Below are 27,339 nucleotides of genomic sequence, written 5' to 3' on the forward strand. Positions count from 1 at the left end.
CTCTACATGCCCCATGTATAGGCTGGTGTAGGAAGAGTTCATGTTTTTTATTAAAATGGTATCTTCTGGGTCCTAATTTGGTTTAGCCCTCTACATGCCCCATGTATAGGCTGGTGTAGGAAGAGTTCATGTTTTTTATTAAAATGGTATCTTCTGGGTCCTAATTTGGTTTAGCCCTCTACATGCCCCATGTATAGGCTGGTGTAGGAAGAGTTCATGTTTTTTATTAAAATGGTATCTTCTGGGTCCTTATTTGGTTTAGCCCTCTACATGCCCCATGCTGTTGTGTTATAAGGTAGGTGGAGGTGAGGTGCAGGGGTGACTACTTGAGAAGTTGGATGTAACTGTGCACCATACTGTTCTTCTTTCTCCTTGTGGGCTCCCCATGTTGGGTGAAAATATTTGGATTTGAATACCTGTCATCTAAGTTGTCTAATCTATTCTATTCAATAATATGTATTCTGCAGCCTCTCCTTCTTGTGTACTGGAGTTATGACTGTACTGTTTACCAATATTTGGAAAAGTAAATATTACATTTACTCAACGTTGCGCCATAATACTGTGTGGTCTGAAGATGGAGAGTGAGGGCTTTATTAGGCTGGGCACGGTCGATAAAGGACTATAGGGAGAATGAAGGAGGAACAGGCATCTTCGGATGGGTGGTGGTCAGGTGACAGAAGGTCTTGATGGCCTGCTGTAAATTGGTCCTCAGCTGCAGCAAGAACCAGTAATCACTGATTTTCAGGGTCTTGTGACTAGAGGTATGTCAGCTCCTGTCCTTAGATGCATACAAGGGAGAGTTGGAAGCGCATAGCAAAAGCCGCTGACTTGCAAATATGGCAGGAAAGCTTCAGTTCTATCCTTCTAAGATGCTTCACTCGTCATGGGCTTAATCGTACAGGTCACAACAACGATTAAGCCCATGATGGGTGAAACGCATTAGAGTGCATGGTTCAGGTGGGGATGAAGCTGAAGCCTTCCTGTAACATTTGTAATTGAGTTGCTTTGGTGTGCGCTTCCATCGCTCCCTTGCATGCATCTGAGTATGATGAGCCATGTGGGAGCTGTACCCAAAAGAGACTGAACCTCCGGGTGACTGAAATAGTGGAGCTTGGAATGGTGCTGCATGTTCAGTTAGGGTTCAACTCCTGTCCTTGCTATAGCAAGAAGTATGCTTTTGCCAGTAAGAGCTGGTAGTAGGACTTATGTTCTGCACTTTCCCTCTATGCTAGAGTTGGGTCACTGCTGTGCAGCATGGCTTGAAAAGTACATTATGAATAATAGTGAGGATTCCTTCTGTTTTAAGATCCCTAGCAAGTCACATTAACCTTTGATTGGTAGTGGCACTTACAAATGTAAATGTAAATGAATTCTGAATGATCTCAGAAGCATCTCAAATTGATGTCATTGACCTAAGGCCATAATGTTTTGGTTAAAGGAAACCTATCCTGAGAGACATACAGTCTGTTGGCTGCCATTGGCAAACTCTTTCAGATGTTCTCTAGCTATTTTATTGGTCCAATGGGTTTAGTGATGTTTGCTTTTCTTACCTGAAAGTGCATACTTGTACCAGGTATATGGCACAAATTATTGAAGCCAGAGGCTAAACATGACAGCCAGCAAACTAGCATTTGAAGACTGATAAGTAGCAGTGGCCACCTATCTACCTCAGAAGAGGTTTCCTGTAAGGGTGGAGCTGTTAAAATATTATTGCAGAATTTTAGTGGCTTGAAAACCTTGGTCCTGTCACATACAAATCAATGGGTTTCCATACTGATCATGGTATAGAACCAGGAAGCTTACCTCTGAAACATGTATTTTTGCATTAAAAGATGCTACACATAAATCCAGTAGCAGCTTTGTGTCTACATACTGGTGGAACTTTACAGTGTAAGGAGATTTAATAGGCACCGTTACATGGTAACTGCTGTGCTTCAATAAAGTCAGAAATAGCTCCTAATAGGCCTATTTCATATTGTCCCGAGGTCTTCAGGAACACTGTGAAATATATTAAACTTTGAAAACATTATATGCAGTACTTTGTGGCAGTACACCAAATTAAAGCTATAAATACACTGCTAAAAAAATTAAAGGAACACTTTGAAAACACATTAGATCTCGATGGGGAAAAATCTCATGCTGGATATCTATACTGATATGGACTGGGTAATGTGTTAGGAACGTAAGGATGCCCCATCATTTGATGGAAATTAAAATTATCAACCTACAGAGGACTGAATTCAAAGATACCCCTAAAAGCAAAGTGAAAAAATGATGCAGCAGGCTAGTCCATTTTTCTGAAATTTAATTGCAGCAAATCAAAATGGTACTCAGTAGTTTGCAAAGCCTCCACGTGTTTGCATGCATGCCTGACAACATCAGGGCATGCTTCTAATGAGACAACGGCTGGTGTCCTGGGGTATTTCCTCCCAGATCTGGACCAGGGCATCACTAAGCTCCTGGACAGTCTGAGGTGCAACCAGGCGTCGTCGAATGGACCGAAACATGGCATCCCAGAGGTGTTCTATTGGATTTAGGTCAGGTGTGGGAGCCATTCAATGGTATCAATTCCTTCATCCTCCAGGAATTGCCTGCATACTCTTGCCACATGAGGCCGGGCATTGTCATGTACCAGGAGGAACCCAGGACCCACTGCACCAGCGTAGGGTCTGACAATGGGTCCAAGGATTTCATCTCGATACCTAATGGCAGTCAGGATTCCACTGTCTAGCCTGTAGAGGTCTGTGCGTCTCTCCATGGATATGCCTCCCCAGACCATCACTGACCCACTACCAAACCGGTCATGCTGAATGTTACAGGCAGCATAACCTTCTCCACAGCTTCTCCAGACCCTTTCACATCTGTCACATCTTCTCAGTGTGAATCTGCTCTCATCTGTGAAAAGCACAGGGTGCCAGTGGCAGACCTGCCAATTCTGGTGTTCAATGACAAATCTCATTCGAGCTCTATGGTGCCAGGCAGTGAGCACAGGGCCAACTAGAGGATGTCGGGCCCTTAGGCCACCCTCATGAAGTCTGTTTCTGATTGTTTGGTCAGAGACATTCACACCAGTGGCCTGCTGGAGGTCATTTTGTAGGGCTCTGGCAGTACTCATCCTGCTCCTCCTTGCACAAAGGAGCAGATACCGGTCCTGCTGATGGGCTAAGGACCTTCTACTGCCCTGTCCAGCTCTCCTAGAGTAACTAACTGTCTCCTGGAATCTCCTTCATGCTCTAGAAACTGTGCTGGGAGACATAGCAAACCTGCTGGCAATGGCACATATTGATGTGCCATCCTGGAGGAGTTGGACTGCCTGTGCAATCTCTGTAGTGTCCAAATATTGCCTCATGCTACCAGTAGTGACACTGACCCTAGCCAAATGCAAAACTAGTGAAAAACAGTCAGAAAAGATGAGTAGGGAAAAAAATGTCATCTGGAAAACCATTCCTGTTTTGGGGGTTGTCTCATTGTTGCCCATCTAGTGTACCTGTTGTTAATTTCATTAACACCAAAGCAGCTGAAACTGATTAACAACCCCCTCTGCTACTTAACTGCCCAGATTAATATCCCAGGAGTTTCATTGACTTGATGCTATACTCTGATTAAAAAGTGTCCCTTTAACCACTTTTGAGCAGTGTATATACGTTTTTGAAAATGTTGTCATTATTTATCCTTTCCAAGTATGATGGACATAATATTTCTGTCCAGATACGTTAACAGCTGCAGTCCTAGTAAAGGCTTTTAAATATACTGTATATATAAATATCATGACTAGCTTGTGTATATGGTGCATTGTTTTTTTTTTAAATTGGATGCTGTATGTACACTCTCTAACCTTTGTATTTTAACCGCAGCTCCAGAAATTTTTCAGTCTTTTGTTAATGGTGGAACTGGCTATTCGTTTGAGGTGGACTGGTGGTCATTAGGAATAATGTCATTTGAGTTACTCCGAAGCTGGGTAAGACTTAACTTTACAGTTCATTAACATTATATGTGTGGTTACCTAAAGCTGGTCTTATATGGGTCTTTTTTTTTATTCAACCAGCTGGTTTAAGGAAAACACTGACCTGATTCCTCATCCCCACACTTGATGTGGATGCGGGAATCCTCTCTGTTGTGTCATTGTATTCTGACAGTGGTAAAACTCTGCCACCATCAGAATGCACAGATCAGCGCTGCAGTCAATAGCCAGCATTGAAAGAGCAAAAAAATACCAACAAGGCAGTTGAACTGAAATTGACTGGAGAAATAGCATCCCTTACCCTCCCCTCTACTGGCCCTTCCTCTCTCTTTTCCTTTTGCCTTCTTTTCTTACTTTCTTTCTCTTGGGGCCACTCATTGACTTACAATAACCTGGCAAGAAACAAAAGCAGGGTATACGCATGGAGGTTGATTTACTAAAACTGGAGAGTGCAAAATCTGATGCAGTTTTGCCTAGAAACCAATCAGCCTCCATTTTTTTTCCAAAGCTTAATTGAACAAGCTGAAGTTAGAAGCTGATTGGCTACCATGCACAACTGCACCAGATTTTGCACTCTCCAGTTTTAGCAAATCAACCCCATTGAGTTTTTTTTTCGTTCAACTAGCGAGCAGATCCCTGCATCTACAAAAGCCATGTGGATGCAGGGATCTCCCCCACTGTTCTATTGTATTCTGAAAGTGCCCCCCCTCATGCCAGAATACACAGATCTATTGGCTGCAAGTGCTGATCGCATGCTGGTTTTCCAGCATGACCGTTCAACAGAAGCCAGCTATTATACTGGCTTCTTTTGAACAGACAGTGGTACACAGGGACCAAAATTTGGTCGGCTAAAAATTGAACTTTTTTTTTTTGTTTAGCCAGCGGGTTGAATGAAAAACAACAAATGGTTTCCTCCATTCACACAATCAAGGTAGAGGAATCCTCCCACTGAAAAACAACAAATGGTTTCCTCCATTCACACAATCAAGGTAGAGGAATCCTCCCACTGAAACATTGTATTCTGATCAGAGGCTGCAGCCCCTTGGCTTCAGCTGCTGGTCAAGAACGTTTTTCCAACAAGCCCGTTCAACAGAAGCTGATTGTTAGATCAACTTCTGTCAAGCAGTTGTGGCCACACATTCATCCAAGTTTAGCTTGTCCTTGCTGAACCAAATTTTGATCCATCTAAGGCCAGCATAATTCTGTACAACCAGTATCCACTGATCGTGGAATTGGTATTACAAGCCCAATTTCACCTATAAGTTACCTTTGATCCAAGACTTCCCATAACATAAGCTTGTACTTAGGTGGAGATAGGTCTGTTACCTTCTTGAACTTATCAGTATTACACTGTTGCATTTTCTTTATTCTTTCCTAATCACAATAGCCACACATTTGAGAGGTAGACTGCTTTTGAGAGATAGACTGAGGCTTTCCACGAGACTATGGCGAGCAGCTATAGTCAACCCTCCCTGTGAACTCAGAATCTGCATCAGCACAAATCCAAATTATTAATCCCCTTAAGAGTTCTAGCACTGCCTCGCACATTTTCTTTCGCAATATGCGCAGTTTCAGGCTAATGAAAGTCAGGGCCTTATTAATGACCTCTATGTGATTAAAAAATACCATCAAACATTCATAATATTCTCTTTTTTCATAGCGCCCGTATGACATCCATTCAAACAGTTCAGTGGAATCCCTGGTCCAGTTATTTAGCACAGTCACTGTCCAGTACGCTTCAGTCTGGTCGAAGGACATGATTGTACTCTTACGGAAGGTACATTTTTTTTCTATTTTTATTCTAAAGGATTCAGATTATAATGGTTGTAAATAAATATCCCACATATAGTTTGTATTTAGGAATTGGTCAAAATACTTCATAAGTACTGTGAAAATTAAATCAGCAGCTTTAATGTTTGGTTGGAGTTTAGGGAAAAAGGGAGCCAAACGTCAAAACATAGACTTAGAGTCTAAGGGTTCATTCACACTTTGTATCACCTCCTCACTGTCTGCTTTAATCCCTTGAACCCTACTCTAACCCACCGCAACCTCATGCATTGCACATGATTGCACAGCAAGCACATTCACTTGAATGCACTTGAATGCAAGCGACAGAGAATATTAACCACTTGACCTCTGAATGATTTACCCCTCTTCATGACCAGGCCATTTTTTGCGCCATGGCGCTACGTTACCTTAACTGACAATTGTGCGGTCATGCAACACTGTACATAAATTAAATTTATGTCATTTTTCCCCACAAATAGAGCTATTAGAGGTATTTTTTTTGCGCTATAAATTAAAAACACCGACATTAAAAAAAACACCATATTTTTTTACTTTCTGCTATAAAACATATCCAATAAAATATTTAAAAAAATCTGTATTCTTCATACATTTACACCAAAATGTATTCTGCTGCATTTTCTTGGTAAAAAAAATCCCAGTGAGTGTATATCGATTGGTTTGCGCAAAAGTTGTAGTGTCTACAAGTGGCTGTATATATACTGTAATTTTTTTTTATACTGGTAATAGCGTCGTTCAGCGACTTATAGTGGGATTGCGATATTATGGTGAACAGTCTGACACTTTGTGAGAACCAATGACACTAATACAGTGATCAGTGCTAAAAAAAATACTGTTTCTCTGTATTAATGACACCGGCTGGGAAGAGGTTAAACATCTAGGGTGATTAAAGGGTTAATTGTGTGCCTAGCCTGTGTTTCTGTGTTTACTATGTGCTGTTTTTACTAGGCAATCTGCTACATTTTATTCCCTGAATAAAATCTAGCAGATTGTTGTTGACATAACACAGCTCTGCCTTGTTTTCATAGACAGATCTGTGTTATGTTAGTCTCCTTGGCAATCAACAGGTGCCGGCACCCCCCTAGTGGCGGAAGTGCAAAATCATGTTTATATACTTCATTTTGCACAGAACATCCGCACTGTAGCAGTAAATCTGCTATAGGTCAGATGGCAAGAGGTTAATTATACCCCCTGTTGCTTTTGGCGGGCACAACTACATTCAAGTGAATGTATATGCCTGTGGTCGCTGCCTCTCCTGATAAAGGGGAAGCTGTTGGGGGGGTGAAAAAATGTAGCTTAATTGTGGGGTTTTACTGCACCCGAATCGCTAGTGTGAACAAGTCCATAGTGTATTTATTTAACCACAAAAATCCATAAGGATAGGACAACACATTTTGGGATGCTTAAGGACTCTTTTATCAGAGCTTTAAATGATGAATGGGAAAGTTGTATTAAGACTCCAAAGTGTTGAAGTAATTTTTTGTATTGGCCAAAACACTCCAGCAGCAATTTTTTTGCAGCCTGGAAACTCATAACTATATAGGCAGAAGATGATTTATCCACCATACTTCCTACAGAACCCATAAAGAAGTTAGCCTAATGCGATATTTTCTACAATCTACAAAACTGTAACCTTCCCTATATCCGCAGTAGAATCCTCATCCTATTTCTGATTCAGAATATTGTACTATTTTTAAAAATGCTCTCTTAGTATCTAGATTAGGGTGGAAAGTGTAAGAGGGAGGAAACAGCTTTCGTGGATGTTCTGTCTATGCAACCTTTGATATTTCACAAAGCCCAAACGTTCTGGGGGTCTATCAAATGATGTCCAAGGGGCCAGCTCTACTCCTTCCCTTATTGTTGATTGCTAAGAACTATCTCTGTATAGTAAATCACAACAAGAAATATTATAGATCCTTCCTTGGTTCAGTTGGATTGGTGCATGAGTTCTTAACAAAGGAGGGGTTTTGAAAAACAAATGAGGAAGACTTAGGACAAAAACAGTTGTTAGACTAGAATGTACCTATGAAATAATTAGATTGGCCTTTCTCAACCTTTTTACCCCAGAGGAACCCTTAAAAGAAATTTCAGGTCTTGAGGAACCCCTGGTGAAAGCAATAGTGATCAGAATTCTAACCCTATAGACAGGTAAAAAGCTCTGCCAAGGTGATGGTGGCCCTGGAACTATGCAGGCAGATGGGAGGTCAGTCAGCCACAGCTCAAGGAACCCCTAGCAATGCCTAAAGGAACCTTAGGGTTTCTTGGAACCCAGGTTGAGAATGGCTGCATTAGATTATCAATATGTATTGGTGCAAGGAAAATGAATATGTTGATTTGTTGACTTGTTGACTGCCTTAACAAGTACTCATCTTCATGAAACAGGATTCTTTGCTTTTTGAAACTGCAGTCAAAGTGGCGACTAATTGTACCATGATTCCATGTTTTGATCGCACATAACTATGGAAACATTTCACTATTTGTAGCTAGCTTATGTTTTTGTGATTTGCAATTTTATATAAATAAAATCCCAAATTTTCTTCAACTGTTCTATTCTTAGCTGCCCATCTGTTCTATTCTGAGCTACCCAACAGTCATACTAGTACCTAAAGGAAATGATGATGATGATGATGATGGTGATTTCAGCTGTGTGGCAAAGGAGTTATGGGGCCATACTGGGCAACAAGTTGGGAGTGTGGAATTGTATAATGGTTTAGAATCCCTAGGTTACTTAGTGGACAACCAGTCAAAGATGCCAAGCAGTATGAATTTACTAGAGGTCCCCAGTATGCTTGTGGATCACATAGATAGTTCAGACAGAACAGCACCCTGATAAAAGACAACTTAGCAAATGGTTGGGCACTGTAACCAAAACATTATCATTGGCTCCTGGCATTTCTTAAGCTATGGGCCTATATTTTAATTAGTTCATGCGTCTGATTACTCACTATAACAATTGCAACTTCAAATTATTTAAATGCGTGTTTAGATAGAAGTGAGGTTGATTTACTAAGGCCAACAGGCTGTCCACTTTGCAAGGGAAGTTCCACTTTGCATGGGAATTTTCCCAAGAGCTTATTAAAGGAGGTAAAGCTCTGCTGACTTGTATCATCCAATCATGTGTGAGCAAAAATTATTTTTTTTTTTATTTTCCTTATTATTAGGTAATCTTTGCAAAGCAAAAATGTACCATATTCACACATTTCCTGCTCTGAGGAAAATTTCCTTGCAAAGTTAACAGCCTAGTTGCCTTTAGTAAATCAACACCAGCAGGGATGGCCACACACAGATTAAAACTCAACCCTGCTTAATATAGGTTTGTATGGCCAGCTTAAGCTTTGTGACCTCTCCATCGTATAGTGAAGCCCTGAAGCAATTAATTCTTGTTTATTGAGATTTCCAGTTCCTAGTTTGTGGATTGCAGATAGCGAAATGTATCTGCTGAGGCAATTGTTTTAATAAAGACGTCAAATGTTCAACAGAATACTGCTGTAGTTCTATATTTGTACCTTTTTAGAATGCATGGAAAGTGTTTTATTCCTGTAGAAATAATGATACATTTAATATACAGTATATATATTTGTATAGGGTAGATGACAGGTATGACGCTGTGTTTGACCTGGTTTACTTTATATTGCTTTGGATGCTGCAGGTCTTATCTAAATGCATTTGCATTGCAGGCAAAGCAGCCAAATGCAGCCTGTTGCTGCCATTTGTATTTAATAGCCAAAGAACCGTCAAAAAAATAGCACCCGTCTGAATGAGCCCTAAGTATTCACATTTGTGTACTGTATGAATGTGCGCAAAATCACAACATTTTGCATGTGTTCACAAATTCACAAAAGACACATGATGCGCTTGTGTTGCCATTCATTGTTAATGGCACCCAAAACGTGGCAAGGAAGACATGTGGGTTTGCGTACAGAAAAAACAAGCAAAGCTCAAAACGCAAAAAGATTATTGAGCTACTTTGCTGTGTTTGTTGCATTCAAAGCAGCCCATTGAAATTAACAGGCTTCTCTCTCCACAATGCACTGCAAGAGTGTGAGTGATACAGCGCGTAAATTTGAACTCTGTGGAGTCTGTTTATAAAACTTTCATTGAATGAATGTCACACACACTCCTGCATACCCAACAAATTTTGGCCGTAGTTGTCAAAATGTGGTATAGTTTTCTGACATACCACATTTTGACCACTATATGGAGCTAACGATCAAAGGAATTGCTTAGGTACCATCAGGTCTTTTTTTGAGCAGGAACGTGGGGGAACCTCCAGCACTGGATGTATGTAATAGCAAGGGGTGCTGGGGTGTGCTGGAGAATCTGATGATGCTGGCTGCTGAGGGATCTATTGCTGCTGGAGAAGATTTATTTTTGCGGAGGGGTCTGTTGTTGCCGGTGGGAGATATATTGTTGCTGGGGATAGGTTTTATGCTGCTGAGTGGTCAGTTGTTGCTGGGAGGGATATATTGTTGCTGGAGAGGTATTTTGTTGTGGGGGGGTCCATTGTTGGTGTTAAGGTCTACTGTTGCTGGGGGGATCTGTTTTACTGTTTTTCTTTCTATCATTACCAAATTCCCAAAAAAATAGCACCACAAAATGATACCTGGGTCTGTATTCTAGAACAGGGGCAGTAATAGGAGGTGGGTTGGGGGCTGAACCAAGGAACGGTGCTTGGTGTTGGGTAGGGGGTGGAGACAAGAGGTGACTTGGAAGGGGGGAGTTCCGGCACCTATTCTCTGCAGAAAAAAAGCCCTAGATACCAGCATACTTATTTCATAAGAACTTTGATTTCATAAGAATGCAAAGTACACTGTCTATATCCATAGTGTTGAAGTGTTGTATCCAGCCAAATTTTGGTTACTGAGGCCAAATGATAAAGAGATGTGTACTGATCAGCTGTGATGGGCTTCTCTGTTCCGCACAATATAGGCAATATACTTTTCACTATTTTCTTAAGCTTACCCACACTCCTCTGCTTGTACAATCCCTTTTAGATCTGCCAACAATTATGTAGTGCAAGGGCCTGCCTGCCTGGATACAAATTGGATAGATTAGATAGGCCCTCATATTACATCATTTTAGTAGATTGTATGGTCAGCTTGTAATGAATGTGGTGACCCTTATGATGGCCACGTATGCTTCAAATTACCCGATTGAGATGTGCGATTTAATCAAAATTATTGAATCTGCAAACAGTTAAATAGTCATAACTTCTCTTTCAATCGCTCAAGGCTTCATTCACACCATTGGAGTGCATGTTCGGTTCTGCACATTTCCAATCTTTATGTGTAGGGAAGCCCATTCATCTCAATGGGCTGCTCTGTGCTTGAGAAATGGTCAAAGCCCTTGATCCTTTTGAGAAATCGCAGTGCTTTGAAACAAATGGAAACCGTGTGCATCCTTAGATGTTTGGGGGTGCCCATAAGAATTAATAGCACCGCCATACATCTGCAGAAGGGCAGCACGTTTTTGTGCTTTGCAGGAAGGTATGCCATTTTGCGTGCGTTCCTGCAACGCACAAATGTGAACGTAGCATTAGACTCGTTTTGAATTGTATTTGATCAAATTGGGTCGGTTAGCTATGGTGAGCAATGAAAATAGTTGCAAAGCCTGAAAGTTTTTTTACCTTCTATGTATAAAAGTAAAAACCTTCAGTGTGCACCCCCCCCCCAATATATACCCAAGCTCAATCCAGTGATGTACAGAGAGCGGCTGCTGTCCTAGCTCTCTCCCTCCTCATTGGCTCAGAGACAGCAGCAGACAAACGAGAGAGGTTCCCCCATACCTATGCCAACATCCCTTTACTAGGAATATACACCAATGAATTCCCCACAATATCAATTGGACTTTATAGGCAACAAACTTCTAATTAAAGCTAATTAATCTCATCGTAAACATTTTCAAAGTATTTCTACTACCGTGTATACATATAAGATGATTGTACATACACAAATTATTAGAGTTTTACATATTTGACAGAGGTTTACAATCAATAGCCAACGCGTTTCTGAGACTATGGCTCCTTCTTCAGGGATAACTCTGTAGACAGTACAATTAAATATATGACAAAAATATACACCATTTAAAATCTAATGGCCAAAATATCTTCCCTTGATAGCCACATCAGGAAGCCAACCTCCACAAATATTGGGAGGAAATGGAAAGGGTCTCCATATCAGATAGCAGCCTTCAAAAGCAAACACTGAGATCACCTAGGTCAAAGAGGTGAGGAGGAATGGATAAGGAACGATGCAATATACTCAATTGGAGAGTAACCATCATCTAGTATAGAATTACCCCAAAGTGTTTTTCAGCAAAAGGAGGCAAGGATCTTAGTGGTCTGTATCTTTGAGATGGACATACATATGGCCTATGTTGGTTCAGGGAGTCCTGAAGGAGCCATAGTCTCCGAAATGCATCGAATATTGATTGTAAACCTCTGTCAAATATGTAAAACTCTGTAATAATTTGTGTATGTACAATCATCTTATATGTACATACGGTAGTAGAAATACTTTGAAAGTTTTTACGCTGAGATTAAAATAAAGACCATAAAACGTTTATTAGAGGTTTGTTGCCTATAAAGTCCCAATGATATTTGCGGGAATTCATTTGTGTATATTTCAAAGACAGCAGCAGGAGTCATTGGCACGCACTGCTGTCAATAACAGCCAGTGAGAAGGGAGGGGGTGGGGCCAAGCCCTTAGGGACACACAGAGCGGGACTTGGGAGCAACCACGCATGACCTCCCCCATAGCAAGCGGCTTGCTATGGGGACACTTAACAAGGGGAAGGAGCCCAGAGCACTGGGGGAGGACCCAAGAAGAGGAGGATGGGGGCTGCTCTGTGCAAAACCCTTGCACAGAGCAGGTAAGTATAATGTTTTTGTTTTTTTTTAATTAAGCCTTTAGTATTACTTTAATGGTCATTTTGCATTGATCTGCTTTGTTCATGAATATGATTGAATTTCCATGAATTGGATTATGAGATCACATGGTGGAAACGTAGATGTAATCGATCACTTACGATCATAAGTTAAAATGTTATCTTAACTATTGATGGAAATCCAATTCCCCATGTGAGTCATATTGATCAAATGTGTTGTGAACTATAGATCAATTATTCCTTATTATTGGGGAGAAAGATTGATTGGAAAAGAAATTGATTATTAATTGAAGTGTGCATGGCCACCATTGGAAGCATCTACCAAAACCAATAGGAAAGAAACATGGAGTGTAGACTTATGTACATGGGCGGACTGACAACTCATGGGGCCCCCGGGCAATAGGGGATCATGGGGCCCCTGTGTCCTTCCCCAAACTAAAAAAAGCCTATGAAAAAGGCACCAGGGGCATCTCATGGGGCCCCCTACTGACCCCGGGCCCTCGGGCAGTGCCCCAGTTTCCAAATGGTCAGTCTGCCCCTGCTTATGTAAATCTGTGCCACCAGTAAACTGGACAGTTTGTGAGGTTTGTCCTCTATGTGTGCACATTTCTTTCTGAAGGGTATATTAGATATATTGTAATCATGTAGACATGTTCACATGTTCCGATTGCCTCTCAGGGGATCAGGAAGGAACTTTTTTGCCAGCAGGTGCAAATTGGATCATGCTTTGCTGGGTTTTTTTTGCCTTCCTCTGGATTAACTGTGGGTACAGGATTATAACTTTTTTTTTTCTATGGTTGAACTGGATGGACTTTTGTCTTTTTTTCAGCCAGACTAACTATGTAACTGTTTCAGGCTAGGTTCACACTATTGTGTGCCTGGAATGCGAGCAAAATTGCCCACTTTCCTGACACACACATAAAACATGCTGTCCTGTAGCAGATGCGGCGATGCCATTCATTGTTAATGGCTCCCCCAAGCATCTGCTAATAGTGTAGCGTATTTTTTTGGAAAAGGGTGAGGGACTTCTTTCACGTGTTTCCCACTGAAATCAATGTGCTGCCCCTACATGCGACACGCGGGAAGGTGCACACTTCGCACCTGTATGGTATGAACTGAGCCTTATATGTTAATTGCCTTTTGTCTATTTTCAGTAAAATTAGGAATTAATCCACTGTTCAGGATACAATACTTGTCTGGCGCCCCATAAAAGTAAAATATTTAGTTAACACATGTTTTTTTTCATGTCTTTGTTTCTTGTTTATAAAGCTTTATGCTTTTCTAACATGGCAATCATATCCATGAATGGAATTTTCTGCAGTGTTCAAAATATTTGTATCAATATGGACATTTGCATTGAGCTCCGTCTATGGCAATTTCAAGCCAGACTTCCATTAATAAAGTACGCACTTGAAGCATGGCTGGGAAACGTAGACTACTGTGAAATTGGCCATTCTAAAAGCTGAAAATAACTAGTTCGGAAATACGTGATTGAAGCATGAAATATAGTATTTTTATAGCCCGCTGTGACACACGGCTCTGAAGCTCAGCAACATAGTCTGACTTTAAAAGAAACAAAAGTGATTTTTTATATCACGCAAAGCAAAGAAAATACATGATCGGTTCAAAATGATATACGCAGTAAAGAATCGCGAACAGTCACTACCTTGAATACATTTAAATACATTGAAAGTTTGAGAAGATCTCATACAGATTGTACATATTGGAGACTGTTGAAAATGTGTCCAATCTATGTATAAAATGGACTTAAATTGAACAGTCATTGGGAAACGTGGTAAGTCATCGGTGACATCTACTGGTGAAAACTAGGTAGTGTAGAAGAAACAGCCTTTTCAGTTGTAAAAATATGGATTCACCAGTTTAGGGCTCTTTTACACCAAGTCCAGTGACCTGCGTTTTTTCTGAATACACACAGGTCACTGCAAGGACACATAGAAAACAACGGTTTTCTATGTGCCTCATTCACACAACAATGTCCTGTACATGTGCAATGCAGTGCATTGCGTTGAAATGCAACATGCAAGCTTATTTTTAAAAATTCTTTATTTGTTACATCTTATAATATATATCAGATGCATATGTAATCTCTAACCACTTACTCTCTGGAAGATTCCCCCCCCCCCCCTTCCTGACCAGGCAATTTTTTGCCATACGGCACTGCGCTATTTTAACTGACAATTGGTAATGCAATGCTATACACGAATGGAATTTATGTAATTTTTTCCTCCACAAATAGAACTTTCTTTTATTGGAATTTGATCACCACTGGGTTTTTTTATTCTTTGCATTTTAAACAAAAAAATACTGTCAATTTTGAAAAAAAAATGTTTTTTATTTTCTGCTATAAAACCTCTCCCGCAAAAAAACCTAAGTTTAAAAATCAAATTTCTTCAAAATTTAGGGCAATGTATTCTGCTACATATTTTTGGTAAAAAAAAATCCCAATAAGTGTATATTGATTAGTTTGCGCTGAAGTTATAACTTCTACAAACTATAGGATATAACCTGGATTATTTTATACAAGTAATAGCAGCGATCAGCGACTTATAGCAGGACAGTGATATTGCAGCAGACAGTCGTACACTAACTGATACTAACAGACACTTTGTGGGAACCAGTGATACTAATACAGTGATCAGTGCTAAAAATATTATTATTATTACAGGTACTTATATAGCGTTGCCAATTTACACAGCGCTTTACATATATATATTACATTCACATCAGTCCCTAACCCTCAAGGGGTGTACAATCTAAGGTCCCTAACTTACATTCATACATACACATACTAGGGCCAATTTAGACAGGAGCCAATTAACCTCCCAGCATGTCTTTGGAGTGTGGGAGGAAACTGGAGTACCCGGAGGAAACCCACACAGGCTCAGGTAGAACATGCAAACTCCAGGCAGGTGGTGCCATAGTTGGGATTTGAGCCAACAACCCTAGTACTGCCAGACGGAAGTGCTAACCACTTAGCCACTGTGCTGCCCTAAACATATGCACTGTCACTGTACTAATGACACTGGTTGGGAAGGGGTTAAACATCCAGGGTGATCAAAGGGTTAATTGTGTGCCTAGGGATTGTTTTAGTGTACTGTGTGTGCTGATTTTACTAAGGGAAGTGATGGATCTTGTACCCTTGGAAACAAGATCCATCACCCCCCCCCCGGTCTCTCACCCCCCCCCCCCCCGCATCTCTCTTTCATCCCCCCCTAGGTCTCCCTCTCACACTCCCCCAGTCTCACTCCCCCTTTCTTTCTCACCCCCCCCCCTCGGTCTCTCATCCCCCTTTCTTTCTCACCCCCCCCCCTCGGTCTCTCATCCCCCTCAGTTTCCCTCTCACCCCCCTCCTGGTCTCTTTCAACCCCCCCCCCCTCTGTCTTTCAACCCCTCCCTCTCTCACCTCCCTCTCTCCCACCCACCCCCTTCTATTTCTCTGTCACCCCTCTCTGTCTCTCTCCCCACCCCTTTCTTTCTCACCCCCTCCTCTCCCACCCACCCCCTTCTGTTTCTCTGTCACCCCTCTCTGTCTCTCTCACCACCCCTTTCTTTCTCACCCCCTCGGTCTCACCCCCCTCGGTCTCCCTCTCACCTGCTCCTCAGTCTCTCACCCCCCCCATCTCCCTCTCACCTCCCCTCGGTCTCCCTCTCACCCCCCTCTGTCTCTCTCAACCCCTCCCTCTCTTACCACTTCTCTTTCACCCCACCCTTTCTTTCTCACCTCCCCCCCAATCTCTCTCTCACCCCTTCTCTGCCCTCTGTCTCTCTTTCACCACCCTCTGTCTCTCTCAAACCCTCCCTCTCTCACCACTTCTCTCACCCCCCTCTGTCTCTCACCCCTCTCTCTGTCTCTCCCCTCTCTCTGTGGTGCAGTGCAAGTACAAGTTAGGCACTAATAGGGTGCCCCACATGCACCCTATAGCCCTATAAGGCGATGCTTGTCCCTCCAACACCCCGCTCTGCATCCCTCACTTTCATTGTAGATGAATCAACAGGTTGCTGACCCAGGCCTGCACTTCCCTGGTTTTAGGTTGAGCACCACATCAGAGGGCTCCAAGGACCACATGTGGCCCATAGACCACAGGTTGAGTAGCCCTGTCTATCCTAGGTTCACACTTATGCAGATGTCGAGTCCTTAAAATGACACTAAAGCTTTGGTTTTTTCCTCTAAAATAACAAACATGTCTATACTTGCTTTGTGCAGTAATTTTGCACAGAGCAGCCCCGATCCTCTTCTTTTTGGGTCCCTGCCAGCGCTCCTGGCTCCTCCTCCTATAGTAGTGCCCCCAGGGAAAGCCATAGAGCCACGGCTTGACACTGCCATCCTCTCCCCTTATTGGCTCACTGGCTGTGATTGACAGCAGTGGAAGCCAATGGGCTCCCGTTGCTGTCTCAGCTAATGAGGAGGAAGAGTCCCCAGACAGCAGTGGCTGTCAAAAATGTCGCTGTATCAGAGGGGGCCCAGATAAGAATTGGGGGGTTCCACAGAGAAGGTTTTTTTACTTATACTTAGAATGCATGAAGGTAAAAAACCTTGTGCCTGTAGAACCACTTTAGCAACTGATGAGTCATCAGTTGTCAGCGAAACCTATTGCTGGCAATTAAAAAATACAAATCAGGAAAAGAACAGAGTGGGGGTCCCCCTCCCAGTCCATACCAGGCCCTTTGGGTCTGGTATGAATTTTAGGGTAACCCCACTGACGTACTTTATTCACTTTTTAAATTTTTATGGTGAATGAGTACTCATTTAAATAAGGGGGAGGGCTGGGTTCTGGGAGGGATGGGTTCTGGAGGCCCCCTTGTCAAAGGGGGATTCCAGATTCTGATAAGTCACCCGCTCGCAGATCCCCACAACCCTTAGCTGTGGTTGTGGGGGATCTGCGAGAGGGTGACTTGTCAGAATCTGGAATCCCCCTTTGACAAGGGGGCCCACAGAACCCGGCCCTCCCAGAACCCGGCCCTCCCCCCTTATTTGAGAATGTTGTTTACTGGTAGTTAAGGACACTGGAGGCTTCCTGCTCAATAACAACCAGCTTCCAGTCACACAAAACGCAAAATGCATAGAAAAAAGTGCTAAAAAAAAAGCATCAAAAACAAGTGTGAAAAAAATGTAAAATGCATTTTTTATGGTATTTCCATATAAGGGATGTGTTGCCCCATAAATCCCAGATAGCACAATATAAAGTGGTTATGATATCTTAGGAAGTAAGTTGGGTGATTAGGAGTTCCTTAATTGGTGATCACACTAAATGTACTGCAAACTATAGTTATAATCATTTTTAGCAAAGGTTTGCAGAAGCCTGAAAATATTTCATGGCTTGGCAGTGGTCTCCAAACTTCAGCCCGGGGGGGGCAGATGTGGCCCTTTGCTCGCTTTTATCTGGCCCTTCAAGCACTTTTTCTCCCACTGATGCAAGAAACTATTCCTGCCACTGACACCAACAAAGGCCATAATTACTGTTAGTGACATCAGCAATGGGGCACTATTTCTCCCATTGACACCAACGATGGGGTACTATTTCACCCATTGATACCAACGATGGGGCACTCTTCCTCCCCCTAATGCCAAAGATACATTGTTTACTCCCAGTGACGGAAGTACAATTTATATTCCCAATGGCAAAAGTCTGGCCCCCCTAAAGTCTGAAGGAAAGTAAACTGGCCCTTTGTTTATAAAGTTTGGAGACCCCTGCTCTAGGGTAAAACGGATGAGAAAGGCTGATATAAATGAAAGCTGAAAACTTGGTGACTTCTAAAGAGTCAATATGAGAATACTGGTCTTTCCAGAAGTCTTTGATCCTTCAGAGCATTTAAAACCTGAAAGCTATGGATCTTTCACCAGTATCTCAAATTGTTTGCCATATACAATTAGGGGTCTATTGACTTTCATAAACATTTGCTGGTGGAAAATCAATCAGTCCTATTTAAAACACATGCACCAGGAGGGTTCTCCACCAGGTAATGTTTGTGAAAGTCACATTTGCTGCTTTATAAGGCTTCTTTTCACATGAGCGTTCCGATCAGGTCCGTTTTCCAGGCGGACCCAATAGGAACCTCCATTCTCCTCTAAGGAGCAGTGGGCGTAAATGGACATGTTTGTCCCCTCCTATATCCAATCTGATCCACTAAAAACAGACAGATGGGGATCTGTTCAACTTCCGTCCAACGGATTGGATTAGATGGCATTTGGGTGTAAATGCACAGGCAGTCCATTTACATCTGACCGCCAATAGAGGAGAGCTGGCTGTGCCCATGTCCGCTCACCTGGTCAGCTGGAATCAGCAGACAGATCCCCTGCTGAGCAAGCGGATTGCAGCCGGAGTCCGCCCCATGTGAAAGGACCAGTAGTAGACCCTCAGGTGTTAGTCTCTTCAGCTGTATCTTTTTAGTCCATATTCATGAAGCTTGCCCTTTCCAGATGGTATCTGGGCATGTGTAACCTTTAAGCATGCTGTAAGTTCAAACCCTGTTTAGGTCATATTGACCTTTGCTGCTTCCTTGTGATGAGCCTATTTTGTAGCATGGCGAAGTAATGAAAATTATTTCAGGGATTCCCTGAACATTTTTTCAATTGTTCTTTCAGGGTTAAAAAGTTGTGAAAGGCATGTATGAAGTTTCAGCAGATTCCCAGGGTAAGTCCCAACTTGGCGCTATCTAAAAAAAATTTTTTTTGTTTTTTCTTTACAGCTTTTGACAGTAAATCCTGAACATCGCTGCTCTTGCCTTCTTGATATTCAAACATCAACATATTTAGCAGATGTTGTCTGGGAAGATATTCTGGAGAAGAAAGTGGAACCAGGTTTTGTTCCAAATGCAAGTAATTTCTTTCTATGAATATTCTCTACTATACCAGTTACGTAAATTATATGTGAGAGAGGTGAGTAGATATCGTGTAAAGATGAACACCAGGCAGATATAAAAGACAAAAACAGGCGCAGCATTGTGTTCATTAATATACTAATAAGGGTCCAATTTACTGGTCTTAAACCAGTAGGTCCAGTAAAGTCCCTATTTTAACTTGTACCTACAGGTTAGCTTACAATCAAGCTTTCCCATAGGTACAATGAAAATCTCCTAAAAAATGTGCAACGTTTAGGAGATATTCATGTTGGGCAATAGTTGATGAGGTCACCTGCACATGCGCAGTGATGCTCTGCATTCAAGGCACACAGTATGCTGCTGAATGCCGATCACTGTGCCATGGCTGGGGCTCCCATGCACATGTGCGGGAGTGATGTCATTGCAGCCCTGGCCATTCAGATGGCCAGAGTCCACGAACCCGAAAGGAAAACTTGGCGAAAATAGAGGCGCCTGGGAAGCTGTGACAATAGGATTTCCACCTCATCCCTTTAAACCCGAACACATATTAATGACACAGGTTCTGTGGTTAAGGTGGTAATTAAACTCACTTAGTGCCTTATCTGCATTAAATTAGCCTCAGAACCTGTGTCATTAATGTGTGTTCGTGTTTAAAGGGATGAGGTGGCAACCCTATGTGACAATGCTGCGCCGGAGGGCTCCGGGTGCAAGTGTGTCATAATGGTGCATACTAGAACAATATAGCTTAGACCTGCAGGGGACGCATTTTGTTTTCGGTGGTTTACTACCGCTTAAAAAAACACTGCTCTTACTGGAGATGTTTGTGTTTTGTCTGTAAAAACATCTCAATGTTATCCTATGGGGTTGATTTACTAAAACTGGAGAGTGCAAAATGTGGTGCAGCTGTGCATGGTGGCCAATCAGCTACTAAACTCAGCTTGCTCTATGAAGCTTTGACAATAAAACCCGGAAGGTTTCTGGAGACCTCTGGTGTCTATGCAGAGCTGCACCAAATATTGCATTCTCCAGTTTTAGGAAATCAACCCCATTGTGTCCATCCACATTAGGTTTTTTAGAAGCAAACAAAACCCCTTCTGGTTTGTGTTTTTGAGAGGAATTTTCTGGCAGAAAAAAATTCTAAACTTTCTTAAATGTGTGTACAAAAATAATCTATATAAGCATTTTGTTCTGCCAAGGGAACTGTCATTTTTTGAAGTTCAATGTGCCGGTTCACATATATGCGGATTGGATGTGGTTTGAACCGCATCCAATCCACATGACATGTGAAATAACATTGCTTCCTATGGTGCCTGTTCACATATGTCCGGTGTCCATGGGGGTGTGGTTTCAGTGTGGACCTGATGTAAACCTGACCTGAACCGCTGAACAACTACTGTATCCATTAGCTGTGAACCCTGAGCTTCAATCCGCACTGCACATGTGTGAATCAGCACTAGAGGAATTCACAGCGTTTTCAGTTCGAATTCTGCACCGCATCAGAATCGCACCCGTTCATGCGAACTGCTACAGGTGTGTATGTTAGGTTAACAACACCTCGAAAGCGGTCCGCAAAACGCGGTGTGATGTGCAGAATCAGATCGCATAGGTGTGAATACCTATGCGATATGATTCTAGTGAGGATCCAGAAAAAGGGTCCTGCACCTTTTTGGTTCGGGTGTGGTGTGATTAGAGCCATACAAAATGTATGGCTCTAATCGCACCGCATACAAATCACATGTGATGTACCGCACCGCATATATGTGAACCCAATGTCTTTTTTTTTTTTTTTGCAGTAAGTGTGACTGGCTGAATTTGACTTGATATCAGTCCACTGTTCTCTCCTATATAGCAAAGCTCAGACTGGGAGAGGGAGAAGTAGCACAAAGAACTAGGGTGCAGGGTTCATGTACTAACATGAGTGACAGAGCAATGAACTACTACTGCTGTTTCTTCTTCACAGTCTAGACTGGCTGGTAGGAGGGACAAAACTTGTGAGTTTTACTTAAGGCTAGGTTCACACCTATGCAGGTTGCGTTTGAGCCATTTCTGCATTGCGTTTTTGCAGCATTTTTTTACGCTTTTTTCTTTCATTTTTTTAAAATTTTTCTTGTTGCTAGGCATATTTAAAATGTAAAACGCGACTAAAAACGTAGCAAAAATGCACTATTCTTTTTCTGCACCGTTTACATTGAAGTCTATAGAACCAAAAACGCAACTTTTTGTATTAAAAAAAAGTCCCTGACCCTTTCCAAAAAACGCACCAGGTGAAAATGCGCAGATGTGAACATGTCCCATAGGAAATAATGTTAAATGGACTGTACTTCGTTTCCGCGAAACGCTTAGGTGTGAACCTAGGTTAACTTCTATCGGTGTGTGACAATCTGCGCAATCCCACAGAATAATATATAGTGCCAAACATATTATGTCAAAACTATCATAACATTCCAAAGAAATGTAAATGGAGGCTGTGCTAAACACTAAAGGTTTTCCACATCCTCTAAAACAAAAAATCATAAATAAACATAATAGTGTAGCGCAACCACATAAGGCAATCATATAAACAAAGTCATATAAACAAAGTGTCCATCTTTTCTCCACGTGTGGCGGCCACATTGTCCCGGACACAGTATTATACATGATATCACAGAAGTAACAAGTGGATGAAGAACGTGTATTGGATCACCATCTGCCCCTAACGGGAAAGCGCTTGTGACTTACAGTCAGTGGTCATTAGACTGAGGTGAGAGGCCAATCCGTGTGGTGGTGGTTCCAGCACTATTGGTATTTTATATGAAGATTTAGAAGATTTCTTACATCTTGTGGATTTTTGGGACGTGTTTTAACACATGGAGAAAAGATGGACACTTTGTTTACATGATTGCCTTATGAGGTTGCGCTACACTATTATGTTTATTGATTGTTTTACTCAACTTCATCAGCAAAAAATCTTGTCTCCTTCCCTACCAAACAGAGCTACAACCCCTTTGACTGGTAAACAACTCCCATATATGTGTTCCCTCTGTGTACTGAGCTGGAGTTCAGACATAGAGAAGTAGCATATTAAGATAAGTATATGTAAAGCTAAATTTTTCTATTTAATTTTAGATAGAGTAAGGGAGAGTTTTAGCTTGGGACAATTCTGTGTACCAGGAAGGCTAGCTAGCTCCTGTGCATGCACAAAAGTGACGTCATCCCGTGCCTGCCTGGGAAGATGGCAGAAACCTGGCACACAGGAGAAGATGCTGGTGCTGGCAGGGAAGACTTGGAAATGTGAGTATCCTCCCTTTAGTTCCACTTTATTATTTTTCTTTTATATCTGCTTGGAGTTTAGCCTTAAAGTGATACTAAAGGCTTTTATTTAATCTTACCTGCTCTGTGCAAGTATATTGCACAGAGCAGTCCCATACCTCCTCTTCTGGGGTCCCCCGCCGGTACTCTCTGTTTCTCTTCTTCCCCGAGTGCCCCCATAGCAAGCCTTGTGCTATGGGCACACTCATGGGGCTGTGTGCATCCATGGACACACAGAGTGGCTCGTCCTTGCCCGCTCGCTTCTTCCTGACTGGATTTGACTGACAGCAGCTGGAACTGGAGCAGGCTCACACTGTTCTCAATGAAGTGCAGAGAGAGGAGAGAAGACTTGCAGACGGGACAACAACAGAGGACTCAGGTAATTGTTGGCGAGGGGGGGGGGGGGGTGAGTAGTGAGGGAATGCATTAAGGTAAAAAAAAAAACCAAGACTTTAGAAGCACCTTAAAGTGATTCTAAAGGTTTATTTAAAAAAATAAATACATAACGAAGATGTCTATACTTAACTGCTGTGTGCAGTGATTTTGCACAGAGCAGCCAAGATCCTCCTCTTATCAAGTCCACCGCCAGCACTCTAGGCTCCTTCCTCCTGTCGGGTGCCCCCACAGCAAGCAGCTTGGTATGGGGGCACCTACTGCTCTGTATATCTTCACACATGAAGCCGTGGATCGACCCCACCTCCTCTCCTTATTGGCTCACTGTGATTGACAGCCAGCTTGTGATTAACAGCAGTGAGAGCCAATGGCTCCCGCTTCTGTCTCAGCCATTGGGGAGAGAGAGTCCCAGGATAGTCGAGACTCCAGTGCACATAGCTGGATTGAGAGGGGTTTAGGTGAGTATTGGGGGGGGGCTGAGGTTGATGCTGCACAGAAAAGGTGCGTTGGGTGCATGAGCCTTTAGAACCACTTTAAGCTGTCACAGCTATGACTAGGGTGGCAGTGGTTGTTTGGCATGTCCTTCTGGAACCCGAAGGGGCAGTAAAGACTTTGTTGGGGCCTCAGGCTCTATGCTGAAGCTGTCTGTTTTACTCTTTAAATACTACTATCCGGATGGCTTATCTGGTGAGGTAGTTCTATTACTTTTATAACAAAAAGAGACATAAAAAACTCTAGTTTTCTGATAATCTTCAGCCCTCTTCTATGAGTCTCTTTATCTCTGTAGAAAGGTCGTCTGCACTGTGATCCCACATTTGAACTAGAAGAGATGATCTTAGAATCAAGACCACTCCATAAAAAGAAGAAAAGGCTGGCCAAGAACAAGTCCAGGGATAACAGTAAAGACAGTTCACAGTCTGTAAGTTTTACATATTAAACCTAAAAAAGAAATTGCGCTCAGAGAGCCTTTAAAGCAATTGGCACACCAAATGATACAAATTGTGTAACAAATAAAAATCCAAGGTGCCGCACTAATGAAAACAATAATCAAAGTGATACAAATTATAATGTATATGAATCCATATAAATACGTACTAAAATAGCAATGACAGTCCCAAGTGGTAAATGAAATTTTGATCCACATGGTCAGATGACTCTTCAGACACTGTGACACCTAAGTTATCCACCACTTAGTGCTCAATAAACAGCTTACAAGAGCCAATGGACTTAAAAAAAAAAAAAAAGGAACCAAATGCAGTTGGTGATGCTTGACCATAGAATAGGAAGAGAGCCAAGGGAGCCAGATACTGTAAAACCATTTATGAAATTTATTAAAGTGCACTAGCCACTTACAGTGTTAAAAGAAAAAAGCACTTATTTAGGATGAGCCAGTCCCCAGAGTCAGACAGGCCGCTTCCTATGTATGAGATGCGTGATGATGTCACAAGCATCGGCTCAACTCTACGTGTTTCGTCGCATTGGATACCATTGGGGGCAAAGAAGCTGCACTCAATCATCACGCTACATACTGTATATAGCAAAACCAACAGGGAGAAACTGGAAATGAGGCTGGAACTTGTTGCACTCCACACCTCATTTTGATTTTTACAGGGGACCAAGCCTCAATTCTGTATCCAAGTGGCCCAGAACTGGACATTAAAACTCACCATATCCAAGCATCATACTTGGATAAAGGCACAGTGAAAATTCACATACATTATGATTTGTGTCACTTGATGATTAATTATTTTGATTAGCATAGCACTTTGGATGTATATGTAGGTTTTGCATGTTTATTACTTTCATAGTATATTCATAGTCCATGGTAACAACAGTATTCATGGGCTTTGAATTATGAAGTAAGGACAGTGGCTATGGCAAATAATGATGATTATTACTGAGAAAAGAACAAAAGTAACCCTTTCACATGAGCATCATCAGTTAATTTATGCTTTTTACTAAGAAAGAACTGATGAATACTGATTCAGGTAAAATTAGTTTTCACATTAAATGTCAACAAGAAGTGCAGCCCTGAATAATAAAAAAATAAAACAATCAGCGAGCGCTTCAGAGAAGATTATTATTTTATTATTATTATTATTATTATTATTATACAGGATTTATATAGCGCCAACAGTTTGCTCAGCGCTTTACAATATAACGGGAGACAATACAGCAGCAATACAGTTCAATACAAGAGGGTTAGGAGGGCCCTGCTCCTTGGAGCTTACAATCTAGGAGGGAGGGGCTAGTGGTACAAAAGGTAGTAACTGTGGGGGATGGACTGGTAGGAGGAATAGAAGATTCCATTATTAGCTGAGAGCAGGATAGGCTTACCTGAAGAGAGAGGTTTTCAGAGATCGCCTAAAGGTGAGCAGAGTAGGCAATAGTCTGATAAATTGGGGTAGAGAGTTCCAGAGGATGGGGGAAGCTCTGGAGAAGTCCTGGAGATGAGCATGGGAAGAGGAGATAAGGGAGCTAGAGAGGAGTAGGTCATGCGAAGATAAGCTTCTAGCACTAAAAGGTGAACCAACCGAAACATATAAATTGTAAAGAAAATTGTGTAAAAAAATTCATACACTTACAAATGTTATATATCACTACATCCCACCAGATAATAAATAATTCCCCTTAACAATAATCAGTAGGATAAATGGCTAAATAAATAAATCAGTAAATGAATACACCATATTTGATGCGAAAAAGTGCCAGTGAAAAATGACAATTCATAAAATCCAATATTAAATAAAAAATCCTCCATTATCTGATAAATCAATACATTAATTCACCACTGTTTACTGCAAAAAAGTATCAGCACCAAATTACATTAATACATAAAGTCCAATACTAGATCAAATATTCATTATAAATATTTTATGGTTAGCGTGCATCCAAACAAATAAAGTGCAATTCTTCCACCAACATGCACTCACCAGAACAAAAAGAATATGCAGCTCAAAAACAGAAACTTCCAACCGAATCAGGACCTCCTCAGCCCTCTTTCACCAATGGATAGAAGCATTAGCTGGCAGTAAGCCTCTCCGTAGGTCAAGGGAACCTTTGCTGGCAGATGATGCTGGTAGAGTCCCTACCCTGTGCCCATCTCATAATGTACTCAAAATGGTGGTAAAATTGATGGGGGCAGGGTTGACTGGTGGTCTGTGCTCCCTCTTCCACTTGCTGTAAGCTGATGCTGCAAACTGGATTGTCCTCACTCTTGATCGTGGAGAGGCACTCTGGATGTTCCCTGGATCTGGCTGGTTCCGAATAGCCACAGTACGCCTGTATCTCAGGGATGAGTCAGGGAAAACAGAGTCAAGTCAGCACATTTGATGCCACCACCACCAGATGGTGTAGAGACCCTGTGGACAAGATTGTCCCATAGCTTACAGGAGAAGATCAAGGTCTCCACTGTGGGGCAGGGACTGAACATCAGTTTCACGAGAGATGTCAGAACCTTGACTTCACCCCGAGATACAGAATGCAGTCATTGATTGTGACTGTACATCAGCTACACCAGAGACATCAGAACCCTAACTCTCTACCGAGATACAGGCGTACCGTGGTCATTCAAAACCAGCCAGATCCGAGGAACATTCAGAGTGCCTCTCCATGACCAATGGGAGGAATGCCCAGCTTGCAGCATCTGCTTACAGCAATTGGAAGAGGGAGCACAAACCACCAGCCTACCCTGCCTCATCAAATTTACCACCATTAAATCATGAGATGGACACAGGGCAGGGACTCTACCTGGATCATCTGCCAGTAAAGGTTCTCTTGACCTTCAGAGGTGCTTACTGCCAGCTAATGCTTCTATCCATTGGTGAAAGAGGTCTGCAGAGGTCCTGCTTTGGTTGGAAGTTTCTGTTTTTGAGTTGCATATTCTTTTTGTTCTGATGAGTGCATGTTGATGAAGGAATTGCACTGAAGATCGCCTTAATTTGTTTGGATGCACGCTAACCATAAAATATTTACAATGAAGAATATCTGATCTAGTATTGGACTTTATGTATTAATGTAATTTGTCGCTGACACTTTTTGGCAGTAAAAAGTGGTGAATTAATGTATTGATTTATCAGATAATGGAGGATTTCTGATTTTAATATTGGATTTTATGAATTAATGTACTTTTGCACTGGCACTTTTTCGCATCAGATATGGTGTAT

At 41.9% G+C, this 27,339-nt stretch overlaps 1 protein-coding gene across 2 annotated transcripts in view; it reads left to right on the forward strand.

Moving 5' to 3' along the window:
• STK32C (serine/threonine kinase 32C) overlaps nt 1–27,339 on the forward strand; it is a 333,705-nt gene that overhangs the window by 296,895 nt on the left and 9,471 nt on the right. For both annotated transcript variants that reach the window (XM_089669209.1, XM_089669216.1), the window contains 4 exons: nt 3,855–3,958; nt 5,622–5,738; nt 19,361–19,490; nt 23,965–24,092. In XM_089669209.1, coding sequence (XP_089525335.1) covers nt 3,855–3,958; nt 5,622–5,738; nt 19,361–19,490; nt 23,965–24,092 — 479 coding nt within the window. The remainder of the gene's footprint in view (nt 1–3,854; nt 3,959–5,621; nt 5,739–19,360; nt 19,491–23,964; nt 24,093–27,339) is intronic.

Source organism: Staurois parvus, unplaced genomic scaffold, assembly GCF_062004578.1.
Source record: "Staurois parvus isolate SC_StPar_1 unplaced genomic scaffold, SC_StPar_1.0 ptg000009l, whole genome shotgun sequence".
Lineage (NCBI taxonomy): Eukaryota > Metazoa > Chordata > Amphibia > Anura > Ranidae > Staurois > Staurois parvus.